Source organism: Malurus melanocephalus, unplaced genomic scaffold (genome assembly GCF_030028575.1).
Source record: "Malurus melanocephalus ecotype Western Australia unplaced genomic scaffold, MMel_1.1 scaffold_114, whole genome shotgun sequence".
Taxonomy (NCBI): Eukaryota; Metazoa; Chordata; class Aves; order Passeriformes; family Maluridae; genus Malurus; species Malurus melanocephalus.
In genome coordinates this window covers 1,562,150-1,581,815 of record NW_026623346.1, presented here as the reverse complement: position 1 = coordinate 1,581,815, position 19,666 = coordinate 1,562,150, and the positions used below count along the sequence as shown (strand labels likewise).

Below are 19,666 nucleotides of genomic sequence, written 5' to 3'. Positions count from 1 at the left end.
TTTTCAAGCAAATTCTCATTTCTTTAGCTTAATTTACCTAAGAATATTTGTGAAAAACATTTTAATTTTTCTTGATCTTTTTCAGATTATCAGAGGCTGATGACAGTAGCAGAGACCATCACAGCACTAATGTTTCCATTTCAGTGGCAGCATGTGTATGTTCCTATCCTTCCAGCATCCCTCCTTCATTTTCTAGATGCTCCTGTCCCYTACCTCATGGGCTTGCACTCTAATGGACTGGATGATAGGTCTAAGCTGGAACTTCCTCAAGAGGTGAGAGGAGCTCGTCTTGATTAATTAAATATTGTCCATGACTATGAGGGAGGTGAGAAATGAGCCAAAACACAAGTGCCAACTGTAACAGCCATTGTCAAGTTCTTGCTAGCTCTGGTTTGGGATAGATCTTTATTTCTTGGAGATGCTGATGAAAATCTGGTGAAATAGATAAACCCCTACTTTTGAAATTGTGTGCTCTGACAGAATTCAACTGTAATTTTGCAGGAATTGATATGTTTAGTATTACAGAAAGAACAATTTTGTGCTGCAAAAAATTTAGCCTCATAATGCAAGGAAGTGCAGTGTGAATTCCCCAGCTGTGGCCAAAAAGCCCCACGGCTGCTGCTGTATGGTGGTGTGTGAGCAGAACTTGACTGGCGTCAGTGCTCTGCTGGTTCCTGGCTGGTTGGGGTTAGGCTGGCTTTCCCTGCACTGGATTTTCTCGCTTGGGCTTGGCTTGCATGGACCCAGCCTGCCAGGTGTCTGCACAAACCCATTTCAGATTTTCTCCTAGAATGCCTGCTTCAGCCTGCAGCCAAGTGTCAGCGTGTACTTGAGCAAACTCCTGCTTATTGGGATAATGCTGAGGTGCCCTGTGAGAGCTGCAGTCCCAGGAGTCCCAGCTCTGAGCTGAGCACTACCCAAGGTAGCAGAGGAAATGCCTGGCACCTGCTACGATCTACTTACTTTCGGGTGTAATGTTGCAGGAATCAACATTCCCATAAATCATGGGAAACACCCTACTTAACAGCCCTGGGAGGCTTCTCTAACCTCTGCCTTTTTCTCTGACTCTGGCTTTTCTTCTATTACCATTTGCATTTCTGGGAAAGCAGAAGCGTGGCAGGCACCAGGGCTTTGTGGTGGTGGTTTTTGTTTTCATTATCAGGCAATGCTGCAGCATAGCTTGACACAAAAAACCCCTTCCTTTTTAAAAGCTGCTTGAAATTAAAGACAAGATATTTTTGTGAACCTCCAGTCTGGTCTCCATGCCAACATTGCTCTTTTTCTCAAATCCATATGCTGGTAGTTTTCATTTGTTTTTCCTGGAAAGTTCAAAACTGTGTTATTTTTTTTCCTATGAAAATGATATTGTTTAATCTCTTGATTTCTTTATTGTCTCCCTCTCTTCTTTTTCCGCTGGCATAATTAATAGCAGAGTAGTGAATGTTCTTGCCATGAAAACAGCACTCTATTGCTTTGCTTTACTATTTTTTCAGAATTTTGGCTGTACTGACAGGCCTAATTAATATGGTTAGTACACTTTTTAGAGAGAATAGCTGATGAAATAAAATGCATGTGTGCATATATATGTTAATATACACCATGGATGTTTTCACTGTTACCACAAGCTTCTTCCTGGTAAAGAACTTCCTCATTTTAAAATCACCGTAATACTTCCAAATAAATAAACCTATTTTAATTTCAAATAGATACTTCAATTATTTAAAAGGTAAATAGGTTTTGAAGAGATTTATCAGTTTATTTTGGAGGTTTAAAGTGAGGCAGTTGATTTATTTTTAGATGTTCAAAATGAAACCCAAGTACTATTAAAAAGTAATCTGACACCTCAATTTACATTTTGTTTCACAGTAGCCTTTTGTGAAGGTGGAGTAGATTTTTGATAATACCTTACAGAGATGAGAATTGTCTGCAAGGGGAGGACACACAGGACAGAAAGCATCAGCAATGTGCCCATGTGGTGGAGTTTGCTGCAAGACTTCCTTGTCCTTCTGAAGTTACAGTTTTTCTCTTTCTTATTTGAAGAATGAGCTCTTAAAACTTTGTAGATCATGAGTTTGACCTAGTCTGAGAAATCCCCTCTTTAGGCAGTGCTGAGTAAGGTTTCTTGAGAGCTGTTGGAGGACTCCTTTGCATTACAGGCTGGAGATGTAGCTGTGGCATAGGAATGGACTGGAGTCTCCAGTCTCTTAGTAAATAACTAAAAAGTTATCTTATGACAATAGATTTGCATGTTCAAGAGGCTAAGTATGTTGGGAAGAACAGGAGAAAAAAAGCCCCAAACAACCCCCCATAGAACAACAGCCAAAAACTGCCAAAGAACATGAATAATGTGTTGTTGCATAACAGTAAAAAGGACATATGGATTCCATTATTTGTACATCAGTGTCACAGGGGATATTAATATTTAGTGTTGTTTATTTCTGAAGTTTGGAATGTATATCAATATTTATGAACTTATTAGGGTATGAGGAACTCTGCTAGGCTCCTGGTTCATAGTATCAGAATTTTCCTCACTTACCACTAAGGGTATACAAAAAGCTGTTTTGTGTTGCAATTTATTCTTAGTTCTGCAAAAAAATATTTTTCTTTGTCTTGAAACTGCCTAAGCTGCATCTCTGTTCCTAATCTATTTACATGGGTGTGTGGGACAGCTGCTGTTAAAGAAAGCACTATCTGATTTCAGCAGGGGCCAAAGAGGTGAGCATTGAGAGAAAATCTAGTTAGTGCTTCTCAGTTGAAGGGTATTGTGGAAGAAAATAATATTGCTGTCTGGCACAACCTCAGTACCACTATAGACTTGTTCATTGTGACTTCTTCATTCATTCATGTATAATGAAGACTTAAAAAGACTGATTTGTCTTGCTCACAGTGTTTTACTAATACTTTTAGGCTAATAAAGTGAAAATCCTGTTGGTCCCATCTCAGTAGTTTTGCCTTGATGTAAGTCTTGCACTCATCTGTCATAAGGGTTGTTTAGGTGGCAGCTTCCCATATTTTGGTCATGTCTGGTGCTTCCAGGGAATGCTCTATCATTTGAGCATGGAAACCCAGCTGTATCCTAGAAGTTAATGCTTGTGTCAGATGTTGATTAAAATCTTCCAACAAAAATGTTGTGTTAGTACAAAATTCAATTTTACATGATGCCTTGGGTACATCAGAAAACCACCCCTGATGGAGATTTCATTGAAGACCAGTGACCTGAGCACCTGCAGTGCAGTGAAACTAGGAAATGCTGAGGTTTAGTGTGGAGTTGAGTTTCTGGTGCATGTCAGCAGTAGAGTGCTTGTTCTCAGAGGTGTTGCTGCTTTTCTGAGAGCCCTGTGTCTGCATGAGCATCCTTGTGGTTGGGGAGAAGCCCTGCTAGAACAAGGTGCTGCAGATGTGAAAGGGGGAGGGAAGAACATGTAGCTGTTTCAGATGTTGCTGGCAGAAGAGTGGTTTGTTTATCAGTAAAATTGATGAATAAAAGTGGTTTTAGCAGTTCACTCACAGATCACAAACACAGCAAGTACTAAAGTAAGATTGGGTTTTATTGATGTGTTTTTGCATTTTCTTCTGAAGAAACTTCTGCAATGCTAGACATTTTTAGCAAGGAAGTTAATCCAGACCATTTCATGCTGCTGGATTGTATGTGTATCTTGCTGCTCTAATTTAGAAGAATGATAGAACTTTTATTTCTTTTCACTGGAAAAAAGCAATACTGAGTTTCCAGCACTGGTGAAACCAAAGTAGTATCTCATTAAAAACTTGTTTTTAATGAAGTGATCCCAAGGGTCTTGGGCAATAGCTTTTTCTTTTAGAAAAATGGGAAGATTTTAAAACCTAAAATGCATTTTCTCTGATAATATAAAACAGGTTATATATATTATCAGTGTTTTTATTTCAACCATTTAAAGGATGTTATTCAGTGTTAAACCTTAACAAATTCAGTGGGTTTTTATTTTTGTTTGTTGTTTCAGGAGGTAAGAAAGGTGTCCTGAAAAGCCTTTTTTCCCCTACATGCTAACACATTAGCCCAAGATAATAATGTAAAGATAATCACTGCTTTGTATGCATTGTCAGACTATCTGCTGGTGGTTTGATCCTTGCTAATACTGCAGATTTATTGACAGACCTCAGTTTTATGTTTTCCTGTATTTCTGTGTGAACAGCCACCTGAGAAGTTTCTGAAAGCTTCAGTGGCATTGAGCTGTAAGCTGTTCTCAGTCCCAAATTCTGGGTTAATATGGAGGACAGCAGTGCTGAGACTATGTGCAGAAGGTTACTGTTTTCATACAGGAATGGCACAGGAATGTCCTTTAGAATTTAGGACCACTGTAGGCACACTTTCCACTAGTCAGCCACATGTGTATAAAGTTGCACATCGACATTCCCTGCTTGCTGTGTAAATATTGTGTGGTTATTTGCAAGGTTGGGACCAAACGCGCATAATTGTTGCAGGCTGTAGATGAATGGATTTTCGGCTTTCAGTGCTGTATTCGAGCAGGACCCAAATAATTTCCTTCTGTACTTTTAAACAGAGCTAAAAGGAAGGATATGGGCTTGATGCAGGCCCTGCTAGATCTGTGTGGGGCTTTGGCTCTTATTGTGCTTGAGGTCAAACTAAAGAATTGCAATAGTCCTTTGGCATTGGAATGAATGGGCATAGTCCAGATCCCACTAAGCCTTGGAAAGTGGTGTTGTTGGCTTCAGGGAACCAGGCATTGGCACCAGATACACCATGAACACTGATTTGCTTAGATCCACATTTCTAACGTTTGTAAGACTTTCACCTGGACACCCTGTGTTCTGGTTKGAACGAACTCAAATGGGAGCAAAACACTCCCAAGTTCCAGCAAACCTCCCCCCCTCTCCTTTCCCCACCCGGGTCCCCGAGACAAACTTTTCCACAGAGAGGAAAGTGAAAAGAAAAGGGAAAACAACTATTTATTTAAAATTATAAAAACAAAAAGAAAAGCCTGTGGAATCAGCTGTTAGATTCCAAAGCCTTTCTCTTCCCTCCTGGGAGTAGCTTCCCCTCCGGGCCCCCAGAGGGGTTGGACAAAGTCTCTCTCCGGTGGTTCACTGAAGGATCTTTCTCGCCTGTTGTGCCACGGGAAAAAAAAAATCCTCCAATTCTCAGATGACGGAAAAAAAAATTCGAGGAAAAACAAGTCCAAAGAAAGGGAGAAAAAAAAAAAGCAGTCCCAGAGAGCAGGCAGCTTCTTTTTCCACAGCTGATCCTGAGCCTCCCCGGAAGGGAAAAAAAAACCGTGCGTGTCTTGTCCCTTTCCCTCCCATTGTCCTTGAAGGGAGGAACATCACCAAACAAACCAGAGCAGTCTCGACTAATGTATAGTTACCGAAGGGTTGTTTAACTTTCCTCTAACATAAGCAGATGATAGGAATACAATACTCAGCTAACCTAGGACACTCTGCTACTTGTGATGATAAAAGTTTATGGGAAGGACAAGTTTTAAAATTAGGATTTGACATCCTTTTTCCTCAGTGTAGTGTCTTAGAACATTTTATTGTAGATGATGTAATGTGTTCTCTCTGGTGACAAACTGCTATTCAGGTGAAGTGGTGTGTAACTGTTCGGCATTTTCTTTTGATCAGAAAACTGGTATCTGAGCAACAAATAAAAGACTATTTGACTGTTGTAGAGACCTGAAATACCACGCAGATAACTTAAGGATGCTCTTTTAGTTACATCTCTACTTACACATTGTTGCCAAGTATCTTGTCTTTATAGCATTTTAGTTTTGTGTGGGTAAAATAATAGTGTATCGACATGCAGAGCTGTCAGCTATTCACAGCCTACTCAACCGTGCTGCCTCCAGAGACAAAATAACTAAACCATTGTGCCCAAAGAACTCCTTTATTTTTCTGCTTTGTGTATTTGCTCAGTTCCTAGCGTGCAAAATGCTTTGGATGACCATGATTTCATAAATAATAAGTGTCTTGTAATTTTTAAGGAGGGGACCCCTCTTTCCTTACTGTATTCTGTTTTGTTGGATCTATGATACTGTTTTCCTTACGGTATTCTGTTTTGTTGGGTCTGTAATAGAGCAGCATGGCAAGATTTACTGTTCTGGTGTCTGTTACTGCTAGTCTATTTATTTCAGGTTTCATTTTTACAGAAATATGTTGTTTTGGCGCCTCTTGGAGAGCTTGTGCAGTGGGGTGTTTTTGCCATTTGTGTTCCATGAGGAACATAGCCCTTTCAGAACTGTGGATCCAGTTCTTGAGGATGACCTTAGGTTCCCTGAGTTAAGAGAGGCTAAAGCCATCTGTGAAATCTTTGCTTATGCTGCTCTGGGTAGTTGTCTGTCTTGTGTTGTTAACCAGGTACTGGATAGCTAGAGTGTCTCTGATAATATTCTTTACGGTCTATTTGGAGTATTGCTGCACGCTAACTTTTTTTTTTAATGTTTCCACATAGGGCAATTTCTGGGAAATGTAATAATAAGTTGCATGATAAGCAATCATTATTAGTAGCTCAGAGTGTTTAAACTGTGTGTATTGCTCTTCGAGAGGAGCTCTGCAGAAGGGAATTTCACCTACTGGAAGAATTAACCAGGTGTTAGCCCAGATACTTACAAGCAGTTTTAGCAAGCATTAAATTTGGCTTTTTCTTCCACTGGCAAGGAGTTTAATTTCAATGTGAGGATTAGAATTTTTATGTTGGTAAGGTTAATGTTTCCTTCCTTTTTGGCCAAATCCTTTTTGGGTGMAACCAAGCTTAACCAAGAGTGATGTTTTGTGCAGAATCTGATCCAAAAAGAAAGGATAGTTGAATGGCGTCAATTAAAGAAAGTTGTAAAAGGAAGTAATATAATTAAACTGTTTTAAGAGTTTCTTATTGAGTCCATCTTGCTATTTTGCAGACTGCTTGAGGCAAATTCAATGCTTTTTGTTTCTCCCTCAGCACTGATTGGTAGGCATTGTGCTGGTTTCAAAGCATTATTTCTCTCCTGTCTTGAAGTGCTTACAGTATTTTCTGACAGATATCAGCTGATTTGTTTTCTGATCATCATGGAACCATGGATGTGGGAATCCTGGAGCTCCTGAGTTCAGGTGCTTGCTTGAAGCATAGAGGTTGCTGTGCTCATGGTGTCCCTCTGGGCCCAGTGCTTGTCTGAATGGGAGCCTGGAGCCCACCGAGTGCATTCCCTGCCCTGCCCTGCCCTGGGCTGCCTTGCTTGGTGGGCAATCACACCATCTGCTGCCTTGGAGCAGTGCTGATACTGGGGAAATATCTGCAATGCCACCTGCCCTGTGTGAAGAGAAAAGCTTTTTCTAAGGTGCACTAGAAACTGTTTCAGAATTAATGTGTTAATTCTCTTTATTCCCCTTGGATTCTTTTGCAACACCTAATTCAATTTGTGATCTAATTTCCAGTGAAGGATCTATACAAGTGATATTAAGCTGTTCTATACGCATTCCTTTGAACGTAAGAAATTGATCCCCATATTAAAATTCCAGTTCCAGATTTCCTAAAATCAGAAAGTAGAGAACTGGAATTATGCTTAGCTTTGTAGCTATGGGTAATATTGTAGCAGAGCATGAATTGGACTAGTTCTTTGCAAATTAGTGAGATCTGGTAGCTCTCATAGATCTGATAAGTGCTTGTGCTGCAAAGCTGTAGTGAGACCTGAGTCCGGGTGTGCCTCGTAGAGTAATGTATTGCAGTTAGGTTGAAAATACCTCCTAATCTGAGTGAATGCATTCTGTGTAGTGAAGGTTAAACAGAATAGTGACAGTCCTTGTTAATTTTGCAGTGAGGAGAAACTGAAATGCTTCAGCAGAAGACCAAAGTTTCTTCTCTGTTCATAACTTTCCAGGAGATTTCACACATGATTTGCATTCCTGCTGTGATGTGTGGAGTTATGCAATGTCTTGAAACCGTCTGATACAGATTTTGCAATGCAGAAGCCAAAAGGGGAACCTTCCCCTTACCAAATACAGAGTTGGGTAGACCTCAAAAGATGCAGAGCTTCTTTTGATCTTGCTGTGGAAGCCACATAGGTGTTTTTTCTTCTCTTTTCTGTTCCCCCTGCCTTGCTTATTTTTAGTTGTAAGTGAATTGGAGGTTGGAACAGAAAAACAAAATGGAAACTAGTTCATTTCATTTGCACCCTTGGAAACAGACTTGCTCATTCAAAGAACTGCCTTAGTTCTCAAGTTGCTTACAAAAAAGAGAAAGATAACTTTATTGCAACTTCTGCAGTATCAGCACACCTTTTAGATTGTTATTTCCTTAATCTGAGCAACAAGCAGTACCTGCTTACATATAAACGTATGAAATAGAATTGCAGATTAGTTAAAATTTAGCTGTACATGCATGAAAAAAATCACACATTTGTACCTAATTTATGTTATAATCTATTTTGTACATAGTAAATGTCTTTGAAACGAGTCTTCGTTCTCAGTTACCTCCTTAAAATACCTGGAAATATCTTGTGTTTTATTCTTCAAAGCCAACCAGCCAGTTCAATTATTGTTGGGGCAAGTTTGTTCTAGGGAGTAACCAAACAAATGCAAATGTATTTGAATCTTTAAATAAGCACAGATCCCAAAGATTAATAATGTGCTTAGTGATGTTGTAATGGTGTCCTGTTCTCAATTTAATCCCAGGCGAATCTGTGCTTTGTGGATGTAGACAACCATTTCATCGAGCTGCCAGAAGACCTACCCCAGTTCCCAAATAAACTTGAGTTCATTCAGGAAATTTCAGAGATACTGATGGCTTTTGGAATTCCACCTGATGGAAACCTGCACTGCAGCGAAAGTGCCTCCAAGATGAAGAGCCTTAGATCATGTGACCTGGTTTCTGATAAAAGAAATGGGAACATAGCAGGATCACCACTGAATTCCTATGAGCTGCTAAAGGAAAATGAGACTATTGCAAGACTCCAAGCACTTGTTAAAAGAACAGGTGTGAGTCTAGAAAAGGTAAGATATGGAATTATCTGTACTCTGCAGTAGCAGATGGTCTGAAGTCATGGTCCAAAGACGCTGTTTGTCTGTCTTCACTAGAAAGAACTTTCTGTCAACATGTTCACAAACATGTGAGCACCTGTAGAGACAAGGACAAGATTAGGGGAGAGAGATTTAACCCTGCAGAGTCTAGGAGAGCCTTTGCTATCCTCCCAGTGTGTCCTCCACGATAATTTGTTTAGAAACAGCACATTGCCTTATTCATTTTTGGTGTTAAGATTTATTCTAAATTGGTACTGCTTTTTAATGACTTCAGTGGCTAATATGGACATCTAGATAGTTCTGAAGTTCAAATCCAGTCTTAGTTTCTATAGATACCTTTCTCATTGTGTGTAGAATATATATAATTTTGCATGTATAGAATATGTTTGCCATAGGATACTGTGATGCTTTTTTCTGGTTAATATTTTAAAGTGCAAGAATGTCAGATTCTTAGCAAGTGAACATGCACAGCTCATGGTGATCCTGATGGGATTTTTTTATTAGAATTGTGGAGAGAAAAAAAAAAGTTAGGCCCTTTGTGCATAAAAAAACAGTATCTGAAAGACCACTGTGGGTTCTCTGAGCCTTTATGAAGTAAAGACTGTTTCAGCAAAGGTTTTATTTCTTGCACATTTAAGTTAGCTTGACCAGCTCTTCATTGCTGAGGCTGATTCCTGCCTGTGTGGCTGTAACTTTGGATACAGGTGAGGCCAAACAGAGACAGAACTTTTGTGACCTAGAGTAGGTTTGTTGGAGTGCTGCTTTGTGGGATGGGAGCTCTGAGAAACAGCACTTGGTTACCAGGCAGGATTAGCTGCCCAAATAAACTCTGTTCCACTTCTCAGGTTTTTCTTTTGCTGTTGTAGGATGTAGATTTTATGATTGTGTGTGCTGGTGCCTTTTATCATAATTAGCCAAGGCAGAGGTACCAAATGTGAATTCAAACTAGTGTTTAAATGCTTGTGGCTTAATTCCGCTCGCCATCCCCCGCCCCATGAATTGAAGATCTCCGTCTTACTCCTGTTTTCATAAATCTCCTTTAATTTTTTTTTTTTTTATATTGAAGCATTGACTTGAGTAGCAGCAGCTGAATAGCAGATTAAAATCTTGTATGCCTGGAATACCTGACAAAGCATCAATACAAATTTTTTGTGTTTTCCCTTACTTTTTCAGCTGGAGGTGCGAGAGGAAACCAGTAGCAAAAAGGATCTCAAAATTCAGTGTGATGAAGAAGAATTCAAGATTTACCAGCTGAACATTCAGATTCGGGAAGTTTTTGCCAACCGCTTTACACAAATGTTTGCAGATTATGAAGTGTTTGTCATTCAGCCCAGTCAGGACAAGGAATCCTGGTTTACTAACAGAGAACAGATGCAAAACTTCGATAAAGTAAGTTGTAATAAGAAGATATGTCAATGTAAGAAGTGAAAAAGTATTTAAGCCTAAGTTCTGTTTATTGGGCCATCAAATGGAAAACTACTGTCAAAATTGTAATTTCTTCCTTAAGTTTCAGTGTTCCCCAGAGAAATCATACCTTAAATATTATGTGGAAAAATATGTACAAATGTAGAGTTGGAGAGCTAAAAATATGCTTTTAAGGATAGTGCAGAAAAATACAGCTTGCTCTAGAAAAATCACTTAGAAAGCCTCACTTCAGGGCTAACATCTACATTAAGGTTAAGTATTACTAGTGGCAGCTTTGATTTTTAACCAGAGGAAGTGGCAAATATGTTAATGAATTAAGTCATGACCCCAAATAATGCTTGTGTACCTGTGTACCAAATGTATTCCTAACTATTTTTTTGAGAAACATAAGACCCACTTCTTCAAACTTGTTCACTGTCTTCTTTGCTGGAGATTTGGTATTTGTCAGCAGGAGAGTTCACATCGGTGGAGATTATTTTGCAGCACTGTCTGCTAAAAGACTAATCTGATTCCTACCAAATTGTATGAACAGATTTCCATCAACTTCACAAGCTGTGAGCCCAGCCAGAAGTACCAAATATGAACACCTGCAGTGATGTTGGTGTGATTTGCTGGGATTCTGTTGAAATTTTTAGAAGTTTCAGGAAATGCTAAAATCACACATTGTGTTATTGTGCTATGTAGTAGGTGATTATCCTGATGCTGAAAATTTCATATAGACTGCCTGTTTTGGGAATAGAATTGATGTGTATGAAACCAGGCTTTAAGTGGCCCCAAGCACTCTCATAGATCCTTGATCAGAAAAATTGATGCTTTTGCTAGTGCTTTTGCTCTCTTCCTCTTTGCAGACTCCCAAACATCCTCATTTCTTCTTGTCTCTTAGGCTTCTTTCTTGTCAGACCAGCCTGAACCTTACTTGCCTTTCCTCTCGAGATTCCTGGAGACCCAAATGTTTGCATCCTTCATTGACAATAAGATCATGTGCCATGATGAAGATGACAAAGACCCCGTTTTGAGAGTTTTTGATTCCAGGGTGGATAAAATTAGGCTGCTGAACGTCAGGACGCCGACTCTGCGCACATCTATGTATCAAAAATGCACAACTATTGATGAGGCTGGTAAGGGCCTTGAGGCACTTGATTGACAGTTAGTGCTGCTGGTCAGTGCTGTTTGTTATAGACATTAAGTAATGGTTCATGCTTTGAAACCTAAAAAAAATAGACCAAAAGAGCATAGGTGTAAAGCTTAAATGGGGACTAAATGTTTTCTATGAAGTGGAGATTGAGATGAAAGTAATGTAGAGTAGAACTCAGCTGTTTTCCTGCATGCTTTGTTTGTGAAATACGTTTGAGCTTGAGAAGAAAAATGTTTCTCTCTTTTTGATGGCATTCTTTGATGTCACAAACACTCTTATGCTAATGTGCTGTTGAAATAAGTAAGCAACTTCCACTTCTTCTGCTTTTAATTGAAGAGATGTGATTCTAGATATGTCGTATTAAAACACCTTAAAACATTAACTTTCTTACTATTTCAGAGAAATCTATTGAATTAAGGCTTGCAAAAATAGATCACACTGCAGTTCACCCACACTTGCTGGACATGAAAATTGGACAAGGGAAATATGAGCTTGGATTTTTTCCTAAGCTTCAGTCTGATGTTTTATCCACTGGCCCCGCAAGCAACAAGTGAGTAAGCTAAGGCAACAGGGGCAGAATCTCAGCAAGATCTATAGAATACTACTAAAGCAGAGATATTAGAAAGCAAAGTAATTTTTGAGTTTGTTTTCTTCGGTGGGAGTAGATCAGATAATATGGGTGGGTTGCATGGGTTGGGGTTTTTGCTATGTCTGGTTTTATTTTTCCTTTTTTAAATCTGGATTTCTTGAAGCAAATTTACCTAAGAAAGACCTCTTATGTTTGAGATGATGGTTGGTGTACTTTGAGTTACTTATAATTATTGTCAATATAAAAGCAGATCCCCTTATTTGATCACAGGTAGGCACTAGCAAATATTTTAGGATATTTTCTTATCATGACTTTGGAGGAGGAGGGGCAAGGCTTAAATTGTCCCTGGACATTGTAAAGAAAAAAAAAAAGGAAAAATACAAAGCAAGTTCATATGATGTAATATTCTAAAATATTTTGGTTGCCCAAGATTGGATTCTTCTCCAGAGATTCTTTGTGTGTGTTTGCAGCTGCACTTTGGCTGATGGAGTTGGTGTTCAGTATAGAATAAGCTGAAATCCTCTCATTGCCTCTGCCCTTCCCCTGACTCCTGACATTTGTTGCTGATATTCCCCCATGTGTAGGTGGACAAAGAGGAACGCTCCTGCTCAGTGGAGGCGGAAAGATAGACAGAAGCAACATACGGAGCACCTGCGTCTGGACAATGACCAGAGAGAGGTGAAAATTGCTCAGCTATAGACATCTGATTTTTTTCTTTCCTAATGGCCTGAAAAATGCTCTACAGCCTTTATGAAATGTCTAGACACTTACTTGCAGTTCGTGTCTGCTCTTCCTGAAGTGTGTGTAATACAAATGAAGTAGCAGACCAAAAATATTTAGTTTTCTTATTATAAAAGTTATGTCATTTTTGCCCCCTCTCAGGAAAAGATTATTTCATCCCACATATAGGAGGGTTCTCTGAAAATATAATCACATGATTTCAAGTTGGTCTGAGTTTTTTTCTTTTAAAGGGGTTGAGTGGGAAGAGGGGAATTAATAGTTTTCAGCCATCTATTTACCATCTCTAAATAACTTAGTCACCCTGTGCTTCTTTTGTGTATTTGATGGAGTAAAGATAACCACTTCTAGCAAGGGATTAACTTCATCCTAAGATCAGGAGCATTGTCTTTTGGAGTTGCCTAAGTGTCTTCTGTAGACCATAAAAAAAGTCTTAAGGTGACAGACTGACAGACAACCTCATTGCTAAGGTGAGARTGCGAAGCCCACCGTACTGTCACCTTTGTGTGTACCTGTTTTTACATAGCACGRTCTGATGCTGATTTACGCACCTTCTGTAATGAAACTTCTCTCACCACTGCTTCTACAGCTGACACAGTCTTTGTGGTGAAGTGGTTTTGAAAGATCTGGGTGAACTGAACTAATTACAGTACAGTTTCTGATTCATATGGTACAGACTGCAAACTGTTACACCAGGTGTTGATTTATGGGTAATTCCGAAGTAGTCTGGCTCAAAATATTAGAATTTTTTGTTTGTTCAGTAACCCCAAAGTTTTGCTTTTGTTTAAGTGTATGTTGTTCCTTGAAAACAATATTCTCTTGCCTTGTTAAATATCCCTACAAAAGCTTAATTTTAAAATTTAAAGAAGTAGTAGTACTCCTGTGTCTATTAGCATAGTGTTGTAAAACTCAAGTATGTTTGTTCAGTTCATTCTTTTATGGTAGTGATGAATTTAATTGCCTTCCTAGTGTATTAATTTCTGGAATTTTCTTGCTGGTTTGTTAAAATTTTGTTAAATTATAGTGTCATCTCTGTCATCCATAACCATGTAACAGAAAAACGTCTGCATAATAAAAGACCTCTGCGAGTAGTTTCTGGCTTTGACATGTTCCATATGCTCAGATAACTCTCAAGTGCTTTTTACTTAGAAGTAACAGAAATTAATAATAGTTGATTTCTACCCTCAATATTGTGCTAAACAACACAACTGTTAAAGCATGTAAACTTCTGAGCTCTCAATCAGGTAATTGCTAAAGCAAAAATCTGCCTCTGGTCTCTGGGGTTTTTTGTTTTGTTTTTTAACTGATCCTCAMAAGTTCATTTCCTATAGGAGTTATTCTGTTGCAAAAGGCAGATAATCTCTGGGGAACAAATGTTTTAAAATCATCTGGGGTACCAAGTGCCTGTGGTAATGATGCTGGTGTTTTAGGGATTTGTACTGTGCCTTTTTGGTGACATAATGGTTATTGAACATTGACCCCTTCTCCCAGGTGAACCTCAGACTCGCACAGTAAATTTGAGAGAGTGGGGTGGGAGCTTTTCTGAGATGAACACTGGGGGTCAAGCTGAGCAGGAGGTGTCAAACTGCAGTGTTGTGAGTTCCAAACATATTGAAGCTTTGGGGCAGCCAGCAAAAATCCGTGCAATTGAGACTTAGTGGCTTTTTACTTGCAAACATTTGTGCCCAGCGGAGGGCAGACTTGACACCAATCCACTGATTTAACACCATCTTTTCTTTTTTTCCTTTCAGATTCATTACTTATGAATTAATTTTTATGTTGAATGCTTGGGAGTTCTGCATTGTATTATGTCTTCACTCTTTTCCTTTTCTGTTTTGCATGCTTGCTTTTATTACTTCATGTGTGCTTACCACTTTCACTTTACATCTGCTTGGCTTTTTGCTACCAACTTATCTTGCCAGCACCTGGACTTATCCATGTCAGAGCTTCAGTTGCAGTTATGTTTATACTGGGACCAGCATGATTGGCCCTTCGTGCCCTCTGTAAAATCTGTGTCAGAGCGTTACCTGGTATGTCAAACGCACAATATGACTGTAATCATAGTTCTGGATAAAGATGCATAATTAACTGTATATGTCTTTAGTGCAAGGCCAGTGGAGAAGGTGGGATTTTCCCTCTTTGTCTTGTTTGACAGATCTGTTCACTGACATTTCAGTTGGTCATTATTTCAGTGTAAGCTACAGAGGTTTCCTGTTAATTTGAAATATGTACTAATCCTGAGTATTCCATCAGCACCTCTTTCTCTCTATCACTAATTCCGTTAGCTGTGCCCCAATCAACCTGAGATCACCTGGCTTCCAAAGTATTTGTAATATCGTTCTTGTCTCTGGGATGAAAACAATGGCAACTTCTTGATGGCAGTGACAGGAGCAGAAGAGCTCTTTCAAGTAGAGTGGGTTCAGGAAATTTTTTTCCTCCAARATGCAGCTGGTTCACAGCTGAGAGATGATGTTATACTTTGCATTTTGCAGCTGCTTCCTGAAAGAGCAAAGTTTTCTTGCAGTCCCCATATAGACTAGTCTGCCACTTGAATAGTCTTGGTCTGGGTAGTTTTTGTAAATTTTTATTTAAATGAAAAAGTTACGGGACCATTTTCTCAGTGCTGGAGGGAGTAATTGAATCTGTATGCATCTAAATATCCTCAGCAGTTTGTATTGTGTTTTTGTAGTTCAGCAATGTTTGATATAATGCTATGTAGACAATATAAATGGGGATTTGACCTCTGGTGAAATAGTGCCCTAAGTGTCTCAGCCCTAAATAATGCTGGGAGTCTTTTCTGAAAGAGGATGTGATCTTCTCTTCCTCACTCCAGAGGTGTGGGTTATGAAGATAAGTTTACCTTTTTCTCTTGACCAGGGAATCTCACTTGCAMTTTTGTCTTTGTCCATTTTCTCCGCCAATCCAGAAGTACATCCAAGAAGCCAGGAATCTGGGCAGCACCATTCGGCAGCCCAAACTCTCTAACCTCTCTCCATCAGTAATTGCCCAAACAAACTGGAAGTTTGTGGAAGGCTTGTTGAAGGAATGCCGAAATAAGGTAATACAGAGAATAATTCTGCTCTCTTGCACCTCACATCCCTCCTTTCTGAATCATTTTGTATCCATGATGTGCAAATCTCCCTCCCCCTTTTCTGCCATCTGTTTCTGTTTTATCCCTATAAGGATTTTTGCATGGTAGTGAGAACTTAATGAAGAGAGAATGAATTTAGAAATCCTGCAAGGTGCAGAAACTTTATCAAGCAGATTTATGATAGAGATTGAATATTCTGAAGGGTCTTACCATCCCACTGCCCAAGTCTATTATAGCACATTTCAGTTATAACTGATGAGACAGTACTGCTTCAACAAGAGCGAATAGTCCTGAAGAGAGGGTTGTGGTGAAAATACAGCAGCTTTTCTCATAACTTAAAAGAATTAATGCGTTTATGAGGTGTCAGTTTTTAAGCAATTAACAAAGAAATTTGACATTAATTTGTAGACATGCTTCACCAGTGTATGTTTGGCAATGTATTAATCTGAAGTAAATGTTAATGTTTATACAAATACAGTAAAGAGAAAAATTATGAAATAGACACATTCTTGCCTTAAGTCAATGGAGGCACCATAGCAATTATGAACAGCTTCTTGTAAAACTCAATTTAATATGTGCATCTGCTTCTGTTTTCACTTTATGGAACTGTCCAAATAATCCCCATCCTTTAATAGAGGTGAGGAAAATTCCTCACTTGGCGCTCTTACAGTGAGAAAGTGCTGGAGCAAGTGAAGAGGAGAAGCAGCTATGGACTAACTTGGACTTCTTAATCTCAACCAAGACTGTGCATCGGTGCTTAATGGAGTATTATTCATTTGAAAGCCAGTTTAGAATAGGAACAAAGATGAAAAAAATGTCTAAGAGATGGGCAGAACTGATTATTTCCTCTTCTTTTTCTCCTTTTGGCTGTATCATGTCACTGGAAGACTGTACTTTAGGAGTTGGTGAAAGCTTTGTTGACCAGTGTGAAATTGTGCACAATTTAGAGGAATGTGATTCCTGGGGAAACTGAAGAGGTGCACACCAGAATGGGTTTGGTTTAATCCAAATGCTCATCTGGCAAAACAGGATCTCCCAGGAATTACATACTCATGCTACTTGGAAGCACTTGGGCACATGCCCTTCCCCTGAGAGGAGGGGAGTTCATCCAGCACTCACCAGGCTTCAAAACCACCCAAAATCTGTGTTTTGTGGCCTTGCTGCTGGGCACCCAGCTTGTCCATGTGTGACCTGCTGTTACCTTTCTCTGTGGAGGATGAAATGCCCATTTGCAAACCCCTTTTTAGAAAAGCAGAAGATCACTGGTGCTGTCCTGGCTTGAAAATCAGGGATAAAAGAACTGCAGTCCTGCACTAGCACCAGAAATAAATATACAGGCAGTTATTCTGCCAAATGTTTGTTATTGTGTGCTTTTTTGTTCGTTAAAGTGCTCTTGGAAGTTCCTGCAGAAAGAATTAACTCCTTTTTTGTTTTGTCCTTTTTGAGACTAAGAGGATGTTGGTTGAGAAAATGGGTCGAGAAGCTGTGGAGCTTGGTCATGGTGAAGTGAATATCACAGGAGTGGAAGAGAACACCCTGATAGCCAGTCTGTGTGACCTCTTAGAAAGGATATGGAGTCACGGTCTGCAAGTCAAACAGGTGAGGGATTGATATTCCTGTACATTGCAGAGCACACTTTTCTGAAATCATGTTATGCTGTTCCTCTCTCTGCTTTCATAGGACTCTTTTAGTGTGTATGCAGATGTGTAAAACACTCGTGTGTCCCCCAATCTCTTTTATGTCAGTTCCTGCCCCCCTGTCTGTCTCCATGCTGTGGGATATGTACAAGTGTACCTGTAGATGTGTTCCACAGATGATTTCATGGAAGGCTCTCTGTTTAACCCAGGGTTTGGTTCGGTGGGTATTGGTGGTTTTTTTTTCTAATAGGATGGCAAAAAAATCTATTGCTGTGTTCGTTAATGAAGTTACATATCCTAAAGGTGCTGTCAGTGGGATGGGGCAATTGTTTTCCTGAAGGATAATTTAGTACTTCAGATTAAAAATCTTGCTATTTTGGTTCTTCCTGAGTGATGTAGGGCTACCTAAATTATGATTACAAGATCACTAGCTAGAGGTGTTGGGGATTTGTATGAAATTAATAATTGTTTGTTGTTCTCTTCTGTTTGGAATCACTTGTGGGACAAGACTTGTGGGAGTTTGGAGAGCCCTTACAAACTTTACTCCTCCCTTGTACAAAGGAGTAGCAAGGACAGAGAAGATTATAACTTCTTTTAAAAAAAAACAATGTGCAGAATATATGTACATAATCCAGACAAGTGTAATCCAGTATGTCTGTTCCCAGCACCCAAATGCCAGCATTTAAATCTGCTCTCCTTCAAACTCTCTAACAGTTCTCTATGTGAAGATTTATCATGTGATTCTCTCCCTTCCCTCTTGTATATCACTTAGGATAGAAGCTGTACTGCTTTCGTCTTAGAAGACAGAGCATCAGTATACTCTGCTTCAACCCAGATTTGGGCCTTTCAGACCACCAGACGGCCAACCCTTCATAAGGTTAATGCTTTGGATTGATTGCAGATGTTGGCAAACAGTGCTGAATGGTGGAATAAATAGAGTGGTGGAATAAAATAGAGGCCTGATGGAGGAAGTGCAGTGTATCTCATAGCATGAACCAGAGTTAAAAAAAAAAATAAAAAAGCACCACCCATACTCTGTGTGCTCTGGCCTTTATGAAATATGCAAAAGCCTGCTGTTTCATCCATTGATTTTATTTTATTTTTCAATAGTGAACCAAAGAAGACTCTTCTTTCTCAACTGACCATAGTAATGAGGATGGCTTTCCTTCCACCAATCCCTGCTTTTACCTCTTCCCTGCTGATGAACCCCAGTAGCCCTACATTAGCTACCTCCTGATTTTTCCACGTGCAGAGGGAATCCATGCCTTCCGTTGTCCCGAGCAGCGCAGCAGAGTTGTGATGTAGGCTCTAATGACTGAAGTAGTCTGGACTTTCAGAAGGCCTTGGTTATTCCCTTGCCCATTCTCTGTCCCACTGCTTTCCTTAGGCTGTCTTCCTTCCCCTTATGGATCCAGCTTGCATCATCATTGCTATCTGGTGAAGTTAAAGGAGAGTTCCCTGATGGTGAAGGAGCGAGCAGACACTGCATGAGTTCTCACATTCATCATGGTTGTTGACATCGGTTTGCTGCAGGATCCTTTGCTGCTGCTTTCTGTGATCTGTTGCAGCTCTCCTTGCCATGGCAGCTAGTTGCTGAACACTAGACTGTATGTGCATGTGTGTGTTTATTGGGAGAAACACAGTTTTGGATGGAACTCTTTGCTGGTTGATATTTTCATGCTCTTTTTTTATCTGTTTATAGTAAGACTTGCAGTTGTGCCTTTCCATGTTGGATCTTTCAGATACACACAAGGCACGATGGATGTTTTTTTTATATCCTCATGACTAAATGCATAGTTTTAATACATTTCTGTCAGCAYGGATGCTACAGACACTGTAGGATTTATTTTTCTGGAGGCATGCACTTCTGGAATAATCCATCATGGTCAATAGTTCTTTATGTCTACTGTAGGGAGCTATAGGATGGAAATGCTTGGAGATTTTTAAATACCATTTAAGAAAAAAATCAAAGATCAGCCATCATTACTGCACCTCTTAGATTATTTTAGAAGGAATTGATAGTGCAGAATTGACAGCTGTTGCTTTAGAGTTGTGGTTTCTTTCTGCAG

General features: G+C 39.5%; 1 protein-coding gene across 3 annotated transcripts in view; it reads left to right on the top strand.

The window, feature by feature from the left end:
- Positions 1-19,666, top strand: part of DENND5A (DENN domain containing 5A) — a 61,474-nt gene that overhangs the window by 26,892 nt on the left and 14,916 nt on the right. For 2 of the 3 annotated variants that reach the window (XR_008965583.1, XM_057369716.1), the window contains exons 5-12: positions 86-273; positions 8,638-8,955; positions 10,156-10,371; positions 11,291-11,525; positions 11,942-12,092; positions 12,716-12,809; positions 15,796-15,927; positions 17,407-17,559. Coding sequence is in view for 2 of the 3 variants with exons in the window: in XM_057369716.1 (XP_057225699.1) it covers positions 86-273; positions 8,638-8,955; positions 10,156-10,371; positions 11,291-11,525; positions 11,942-12,092; positions 12,716-12,809; positions 15,796-15,927; positions 17,407-17,559 (1,487 nt within the window). In the remaining variant the exon portion in view is untranslated. Of the gene's footprint in view, positions 1-85; positions 274-8,637; positions 8,956-10,155; positions 10,372-11,290; positions 11,526-11,941; positions 12,093-12,715; positions 12,810-14,791; positions 14,900-15,795; positions 15,928-17,406; positions 17,560-19,666 lie in introns of all 3 variants that reach the window. The other variant, XM_057369717.1, reaches the window with a different exon arrangement.